Below are 9,385 nucleotides of genomic sequence, written 5' to 3'. Positions count from 1 at the left end.
GTGCTGAGTTTGTAGTGGTGGTCCCACCGGGATGGTGCGGGCAGCGTGTCCCCCTGTCCCCCCCCCCCCCAATTTCAAGGCTCCCTTCCCCAGGAGCGGGTGACTAAGGTGGGGTCTCCATGCAGGCTCCCACCTTTACTTTTTCTCCCGCGACAGCAGGACTTACTCCTGGGAAATGGGTTTAAACCAGCTGAAAGCCCCCCCCCGGCACTTGGGACACCGCTGAAGGTCGCGGGGGCTGGTGGCGGCTGCCGGGTGTCACAGCCCGGCACCAGTGGGACACGCTGCCGGTGGCCTTGGCCAGGAGCCACCTGGACGAGCCGGCGGAGCGGTGTTGGCTTAACTGGCCTCTGCCCCACGGCGGGGGCAGGATAATGTCCCGTTCACGGGTGGCCGAGCCCAGCACCGAGTGCGAAGGGGTGGCAGCGGGTGACGGCTGACGAGGTACACGCGGCGGTGGGTCAGCAATCCTGTCCAGGTCCTCGCAGTGGCACCTTCATACCTCCCGTAGTAGGTAATCCTGGAGATGCGAATGGGTGGTTGCACTCACAACTACTACAGACACTGACAACTACCAGTACTAATACATCTAATGGATTCTAATAGATAACTAGTATTAGATTGTAAAAGATCTCATAGTATTAGATTGGAATGTACAATTAGATTACTAGTGGCAGTAGATACGAAAAGGCAATACTGTCAACAGAATTTAACAGATCCCAACTGTAGAGTCTATTAGGTAGTTGTATTAATAGCTAATATAGATACTAATAACTGCTCTTCGATAAGTCCTATCACTAGATTCTAATAGATAACAAGACATTATAGTAGATAATTGTATTGATAGCTACTAATAAATATTAATGGATTTTTCCCGTAAAGAATTCTAATAGATTATAACTGTTACTCATATACGAGCTACTCTGGATCCTAATAGATAATTCTTATTGATACATTCTAATACATTTTAATTGGTAGCTGTATTAATAGCTACTATAGATACTAAATACAAATAGGTAATTTTTTAGACGCTAATAGTAATAGCTTTGAATAGATAATTGCAATAACGCTAATACAGGTAAGATTCTCATAGATTATGAGACAAAATCGTATGGCTGCCTACTAGGCATAGTAACAAGAAATTCCATTCATGAATTGATAGGTATTTGCATTAATAACTACTATTGATAATTCTATAAGTAGGTTCTGTTATAGATTCTACCAGACCATTGTATTTTTAGCTAATATAGATAATACTAACTACATAATGAATAAAAGTATTATTAGATACTGGTAGATAATACAAGAAAATCATCTTACCAGCTATTGTAGATATTAGTAAATCTAAAAAATCTACAAAATTCAGACAGATAACTTTAGGACCAGCTACTGTAACTACTACTCATAGATAACTGTTGTAGATTCTACTAGATACTGTAGAGGTTCAAATAGCTATCTGTGTTACTTCCTACTGTAGGTACTAATCTGTAATTCTGTTATGAGAATCTATAAGAAAACTTTTCTGCTTGCTGCTGTAGCTGATATTAACTACTAATAGACCATTGTTTTAACAGAATCAGTTCTAAAAATTGATTAGATTAGAACATTACAGCTGATAACAGCTACTGTAGACTCTAACAGTTACTAACAGTAATTCAGTCAGCAGAATTATCTGTTAACGATAGCTACTCTAAACACGAATAATGCGAAACCCAACTCTGTTCGTGGATTCCAGTGGATACCAATAACCTTAAGAAATAACTAATAATAATTACTTGTTGGTAATAGCAGTGTTAGTATCAAGTTCTAACTTAGCCGGGACATTCAGTGATAGATAATAAATAATAAGTAGCAGTGCACAACAGAATTGGATTTAGCTGAATGCTGCAACGTAGCGGTGCTGGCAGCGAGGGTGGGTGATACTGAACGTTGACGGACCACCCTGGCAATAAACCGAGCAGTTAATGCGCTGGCTGTGCCACCCCTCAGCAGGTGCTGATACCGCGGGTGTGACAGCGAGAGCAGGTGTGACAGCGAGAGCAGGTGTGACAGCGAGAGCGGTCAGACGGTGGCTAACACCACCGGGCCCTGTGTGAGCCCCGGGACGCCTTCAGCTCTGTGTAACTACACTGCTAGGGCTTGATACCATAAAACACCACATGCCCCCTCATTGGACCCCTGGTCATATTATGTCACCCCTCTTATCCTCATTTGACCCCCGTGTCCTCATTTGACCCCCAGTTAATCTCATTCAACCCTTCAGTACTGATTCTAAGATATTCGTTGACCTCAGATGACCCCTGTGTCCTCATTTGACCCCCATGTCCTCATTTGACCCAAGCAACCTCATTTGACCCTTCAGTGCTGTTTCTAAGATACTCGTTGACCTCAGATGATCCCTGTGTCCTCATTTGACCCCATGTCCTCATTTGACCCCTCAGTGCTGATTTTCGACATCCGTTGACCTCAGATGACCTCTGTGTCCTCATTTGACCCCTCAGTGCTGATTTTGAAGAATTCATCGACCTCAGATGACCTCTGCAGCCTCGTTTGACCCCTCAGTGCTGTTTTGGAGACTTTCTGTTGACCTCAGATGACCCCTGTGTCCTTGTTTGACCCATGTCCTCATTTGACCCCAACTGACCTCATCAGAGCCCTCAGTGCTGATTTTGAGGCATTCCCTTGGCCCCTGTGTCCTCATTGAACCCCAATTAATCTCCTTTGACCCCTATGTGACTTGCTCGAGGGGTTCCCTCAACCCCGTGTGAGCCACGTGTCCCTGTTCGACCCCAGTCATGGCAGGTGCCCCCGCAAGGGTCCTGGCCAGTCTGTCCTCATTTGAGTCTAATGGAGCCTCCAGGTGCCAGAGTAACGGAGGCTGGACCCTGCCGGGTGCTATAGCTGCTGCGATTCCAAGATGCACAAGTGGCAGCTGTCAGTCCCACCCCGAGGGTCTCACCCACTGCAAGACCCACAGGGGTCCCCGGGGTCTCAGGGACTCCACAAATGTCTTAACATCGTGTAGCATCCATTAGACCACACAATATTAAAGTGTGTAATATTTATCTCCCTATATATAGTTGGATTTCTTATATATTCTTTGTATTTCCTATCTAGTTATGCTCTGTAATTCCGTAAAACACCTAATTACAGAAATGTTATGCAATAATCATAAAGGTCTTTTAGAGTCTTGCAAGGAACCCACACATTGATAATTGACTTACAGCGTCGCGTCGTGCACAAATTCAAGCGGAGCAGGTTGCAAAGCTCTTCTGCCCAAACCGGAGAGGAACTGAAACGAGTCACGGCTGCCCGGCTTGGTGACCGCAGGCTGGTGCGGGACGGGACGGGATGGCCATCGGTGTCCCCAAGGCCAGGTCTAGGTAGTGCTTCTGGAAGAAATGTCTCTGGTAACATAAGGCAACTGCTCGGGCACACAGGAGGGACCTCTCCCTCTCTGCTCCCTCTCCTCTACTGATCTAAGGATAAACGTGTGGTATGGGACTTGCTTATCAAGCCGCTGCCATCAAGCTATCTATCGTACCTAATTACATGCACCTTGCATTTTGTATTAATAAAGCATAAAACTGGTTGGTTGGTGTCATTTCATGTGAATTCAGTCCAAGGGTATCACGGTCACCGGTCCCAAGGGGAGGGAGGTTGTCCTACACCGCTCCTTTTGGGTGGCGACAAGGCTGTAGTAATGCACTAACGGAGGCCGTGAGAGGCAAATGGAGCCCAACAGACGCCGTTTGTTGGGATGGGACCGACGCTTCTGCATCTGCGAGACCCGACAGACACTGCAGAGCCTGTTCAGCCCCACCAGATTCCTGCGGACTCCTCAGGCTCTGCTCGTGGGTGGCAACAAACCTGCCAACATCATTCTCAGATCTGGCGGGTCCTGATGGATTATAGCCTCCGCTAATCGATTCTATTAGAATACGCTAACTCCACCAAGACTGATTAGCATCAACTTGGAATGAATCTTTCCTGCCCTCTGTTCGTTAGCGTCCATGATACAAATTTGAATTTAACACAGAACTGTGGTAACAGCTAAAATAGCTACAGAGTCCGGCCGCAGGAGATCCAGGAGACTGAGCACCTCAGGCCTGGGCACCCCCAACAAGGGGACCGAGACAGGCTTGAGCAGGATAATTCTTTTTGCAGGACTCACAGAACCAACACAACACAGACCATATGCTACAACAAAGGAAATTTTATTTAAAAATAAAACTTTGTTTTGTTTTCTTTTTACTGACACAGGTGAATGAAATCCCAAACAAAGAAGCTCTTAGTGGGCAGCATACAAGAATGGAAACAATTAATAAATAACATTAGTATAACCTCTAAACATTAACAATGCATTTGCAAACAAAATGAGGACTTTAAACCAAGTGAACCTTAAAGCTCAGCTACTCTCTGTAAGAATATTTACCTTCTGTTTTTCCTTATTCTTTACAGACTGAAAGGATTAAATACTGCTATTATATTTTTATATTAATGACACTATTATACTTTTTTAAAATATTTTGTGAAAATCTCAACATTTTAACACTGATATTATACAAATTGGTATTTGTCATTCAAGAGAAAGAACAACTGTTCCTCCCCCACTGGGAATTTCAAAAAAGATTTCTATTAGGAACTTTAAAAATAAGTGTCCTTATTCTCCACTAATTTTTAAAGTGGCACCTTTAAGAAAGTGCCCTGGGAGTTGCATTTTTTTCTCGCTCAACTGAAAAAAACACAAACATTTACAGTAATGACCCTGCCTCAGGATTAGCTACAGTAATGTCATCGGTCTAGTGCAGGAAGCAACATGCTGGACTCCGAGCCCCCCACCCCCACCCCCCCGGCTCCCCCAGGGCAGGGCTCAGTGAAGGGCACGCAGAAAAACTGTTTGGAAGGGAAACAAGCCCACTGGTCCCCAGCAGAGGCATCCCACGCCTCAAGCTGCAGCACTTGCAGAGACAGACACACAAGGGCAGTGCAGCAGACAGGTTTTACCACACCCCTGGCAGGACAGGGCTCATTCCAGACTCCCATTCAGCTACGGTGGCGTTGAACAGCCAGCAAACCTGTTCGGAACAGAGACGCTTGTCTGCTTTCCACAGCGCCCTGCTGCTCGCTGTGCAGGGACACGCGCTGGTCCCACACATCTGGTGCCCAGCTCTCACTGTACAAAGTGTTTTCTGCTTGCTTTGTGGCCAGGGTTGACAGGTAGGGGGGAAACCCAGCATTTTTTGTGAGCAGAACTTGTATTTCGTTACAAGCAAACCCAATCCTGTTCTACAATTCTACTGTCTTCACACCAAGCCGAGTACAGCACCAGTCCAGACAAGTCACTGTTAGGAACAGGTAAAGTAGGAAACCTCCACGGTTGAAATGCTACAACACACAGTGTCATAGTTGAAGTGACAATTGCCCATCTTCGGCGCCCCTTCTTTTCACCCCTTTCAAAGCAGTCTCATGCTCAAAGGCATCTTTACAGCTTGTCTAGCTCGGGCTCTTCAGTTTCACAGAGGTGTGGATGCTCAGATCCAGCCTAGCGATGCAGCATTCCCTTAAGAAAGGCACTAGACATTTGGGGTTTGGGTTTTGTGTTTTTTTGTTTTGTTTTGTTTTTTTTTTCTTTTTAAAGTAGCGTCATAAAGTTAATTTCTTAAGCATAAAGATCAAGGAGGTGAAGGGAAAAAAAGAGAAATTAATCTTAGGCTTACCTTTCTGAAAGAACAACAAGAAAAATACACTGTACAGTGCTTGGATGGACTCCACAGAGCACGGCCATAAGACATGGTCAGGACTCTGCTGCACTTCAGTGGTACTAGCAAATGCTTTCACGTCTAAGGAAGAAAAGCCAAGACTTAAGTTTCCTAAGTCAGATCGAGACACAAACAGTGGACAGAAAAGACACATGCAGAAAAATTAGTGATACATGCCACAAAGAGTGCTCTCTCTAATCTCTAATACCTGGAACAACACCCATAGGAACATCTCTTGGCACATAAACCCCAAAGACAGGCCTGTAATAGCTCTGCTAGGCATGATTTAATTTAACATTACAACAAGCCTGTAATAAAGGGCTTGTATGGGACAGGGCATCACTACTCTGATCACACACACTGTGCAAGACAAGAGTTAAGGCTTTCTAGCCAGCTGGACTTGGCTCTTAAGCAGCCTTGGCAGTGGCAAGAGTCACGCGCCACACTTGAACACACTTGCACTGAGTTTATAGAGCAAGTCAGAAATGAAGTGGCTCCAAATCCAACATGGAGCTAGTGGCAGCACTGGAGAGAATATGAAAAAGCAGGAAATAAAACTGTAGTGCTCCCTTACAAAAGTGTTTTTCCCTGGTTTTCTGGGACAAAGCCAGGAAATAACTCTCATACACCAGGACTGGTTGCTCTGGCTCACAAATGTAACGTGCAGAGACAGCTGAGAACAACCAGAGCTGCCCCATGTTCCTGCCTCAGCAGCACCAGTGCTGGGCTTGCTTCTCTAGAAGCTCCCGCGGACACACTGACCAAGGCTGCCATGCGGAACTGGCAGAGCAATTCACGCAGAAAGAGCAGGACTGGCTCCTGATACCGCTGACGGATGCACGCGTGGGCAGAGGAAAAAGAACAGCTCTTCTTCCCCGAGTGCCATGCACACTGACATCACCTCCTCTGCAGCGCAGCACCTCCACCAAGGCCAGACCCTGCTCTTGGCTGGGCCTGACCGCTCTGCACCACTGCAGAGCGCCGTGCCCACCGACGTGAATCTCCTCGGTGTGCTGTATTGCAAGTTTCAGCCCTGGCCCCAAAATAGCAGCGGTGGTGGCGACCTGTGAGTGTTGCAGGAGATCTCCTTACGGTTTCTGAGAAGGTTTCCTTCACTACAGAAAGGAGGGAAGTAAAGAGGCAGTTCATGCTTTTAAACTACCTGGAACTCACTGCATCAATTTATAAAGCTGTAGATCTAGAGAGAAACCTATACTCTAACATAAAACAAAGATTTTGCGCTTAATTCCCTTTGCTAATACTTGTTCAGTCCTCTCTGCCAACCGCAAGCCATTTCTGAGACACGGGCCCAGCTACCGGATTCTTTAAAAGGCTAAACTGCATCCAACTGCCATAACCACTCCAACGCCACTTCAAGTTGCAACCCTTTTCCTAGTGACTGCTGCTGCCCTTGAGAGAGATGCAAATAACGCTAGACACGCTTCAAAAGGCTAACAGCCTCTCAGTGTACACAGCGCGCTTGTTCGCCTGTCAGGCTGTGATCTGCGTATGCCTGCTCGATTTAAATCCTCTCAAAAGGAACCACACGCTGCTCGCACATCAAGCATCCACGAACAGAGTTAAGTAGCTGAGTATGCAAGTCAGGTTCTTTCAAAGTAACAGCTGAGTACTGACTTCTAAAGCCGTGTGATCATTTTACAAATACAGAAGTTTCCCAGATCTGCTTTAACACAAGCTCTGGCAATACCTTAGAGCAATGGAAATGGAAAGAAGGGCCCCCGTGTCGTTTTGATAGCCATGCAGGGAAGTGCTGCATTTCTTTTACTGCGAAGCAGGTAAGATAGCAACAAATACGTCAGCTCCATCTACCAATTCCACAAAACAGCCTGGCACGAAGACAGCTGGCTCCCGCCAAAGCTCTCTGAAGGAGAAGACGGAATGTGCGTGAAGACCACTAGTCTGTGACAGCCACCGTGCAATTGAGATAAATAAAACATCGTTATTTACCAGGTGCAACATTCCTACGGAAAGAGCGCATGGGAGTGTCCAGTGATGGCTGCTCAAGCCCAGCAGGGCCACAATCAAGTTTGAGCATTGAAGCACAAAATGCTCCAGGCTAAAAAAAGGAGAAGCAGCAGCCAGTTCTTTGCTTTCACTCAAATTCTTCCCACCCTCTCCCACCCCTCAAAAACACGCAAAACCTTCAGCACGTCTAGCTGCCTGGAATCTGGTGCTGCCAGTGCTGCCGGCAAGAGGACATACATGAGAGAAATCCAACTCCCAGCACTGTCAAGATCAAAATGCCCGGCAGAAGCTAGTCATGCTATCTCCAGGCAAAAAGGGAGGGCTTGAGTCATAAGCAATAAATGCTATTATTACAGGCAAAAGGGAAACACCATGGTGAGCAGGAAGCAATCAGAAGATTCTTCCAAGGTCTCCTATTTATTCCCAGCAGAAAGGGACCTCCCAGCTGCTCTAAAAAGCCTGAGCCAGACACACAGCAGCAAACAGATCCAAACCTAGTACCATGAACCACAGGACACACCACACTGACCTCGAGACTTTGTTTCTCAGAGCATTCACTTAGAATTCACAGCACGAAACACTGCCCCCAGCCTCCAGGGCATCAGCTCGGGGATCCCTTGTTGCGACACCTTTCTCTACCAACACCCTGGAAATAAATCTGTTCTCTCAAACAAGAGGTAGGGGTAAAGGACTCCAAGACATACACTGTATAAAACACCATTCTGCTCCATTTCATTCCACTGCTTTGAAATCTGGAACCACAAAAACCTGATAACTGATTCTCTTACGAGGCAGGACTGACCTCAGCACGAAGTCTCTAAAGGAACCCCCTTCCCCTTTGGTGCGTAGCTGGGCTACGGCTGCCCAGGCAGCTGGTCCACAGAAGTTGTAGGTGTGGAGGTAATGTGCTATGTGGCCACATGCGCAGGGGAGGAAATGGAAACAAACTCCCGGAGAATATTCTTGGCCATTTCAATATTATTATGTGCAATGACCAGTGCTTTCTGAATGTCCTGATATGAATAGCCTTGGCTCATTAGATTCTCGATCTCACTGGAGAGTTGCAGTGATGCGCTGGTCCCACTGCTGGCTCCACCTGTTTGGCAGCTCCCCGCTTTCCGCTCAGAATTTATTCTCCGTGGTAGTGGCTTCGGTGGCCTTTCTGGAACTTGAGAGCCATCTGAAAAACCTGGAAGGAGAAACAAATGCGTCACTTCAAAGAAGAACATGTGATTCTTGCTTGGAACAAAGCAGGAATGAGACTAGGTTGATAAATGGCACTTCAAAAACATGCCGCCGAAAGCCACTTCGACCAGCCTGCCCTCTCACACCAACGGTACGGATTAGCTCAGCTTCCCCTCTCGCGTGCAAAAACGGCTATGGAGATATTTTTTTTTTAATTAGGAAGCCATACCAGGCTCATTTATCAGGAAAAGACCATATAAATGGAAAAAACTAATACGGGATATATGTGTGCGTGTGAGCAGAGCTCAGATATCAGCCTCCAAAAAGACACAGAGACCTGCTGGGAAAAAATGACACAGCAAATATGCAACGGTACCCAACTTCCCATTTCCTTCCAGAACCAGACAGCAACCTCCCGTTTAACTGCCCAGGTGCCGATCTCTCCTCACAGA

At 46.5% G+C, this 9,385-nt stretch overlaps 1 protein-coding gene across 2 annotated transcripts in view; it reads right to left on the bottom strand.

Annotated features, from left to right (window-relative positions):
• Positions 1 to 4,198: 4,198 nt before the first annotated feature.
• Positions 4,199 to 9,385, bottom strand: part of CBL (Cbl proto-oncogene) — a 45,300-nt gene continuing 40,113 nt past the window's right edge. For both annotated transcript variants that reach the window (XM_080366417.1, XM_080366418.1), the window contains one exon: positions 4,199 to 8,937. In XM_080366417.1, the coding sequence (XP_080222543.1) occupies positions 8,657 to 8,937 (281 nt within the window). In that variant the 3' untranslated portion in view covers positions 4,199 to 8,656. The remainder of the gene's footprint in view (positions 8,938 to 9,385) is intronic.

Source organism: Falco punctatus (assembly GCF_963210335.1).
Source record: "Falco punctatus genome assembly, chromosome: 16".
In the NCBI taxonomy this organism is placed as follows: Eukaryota; Metazoa; Chordata; class Aves; order Falconiformes; family Falconidae; genus Falco; species Falco punctatus.
The sequence above is the reverse complement of the archived record's forward strand: the minus strand, read 5'-3'. Positions and strand labels throughout refer to the sequence as shown.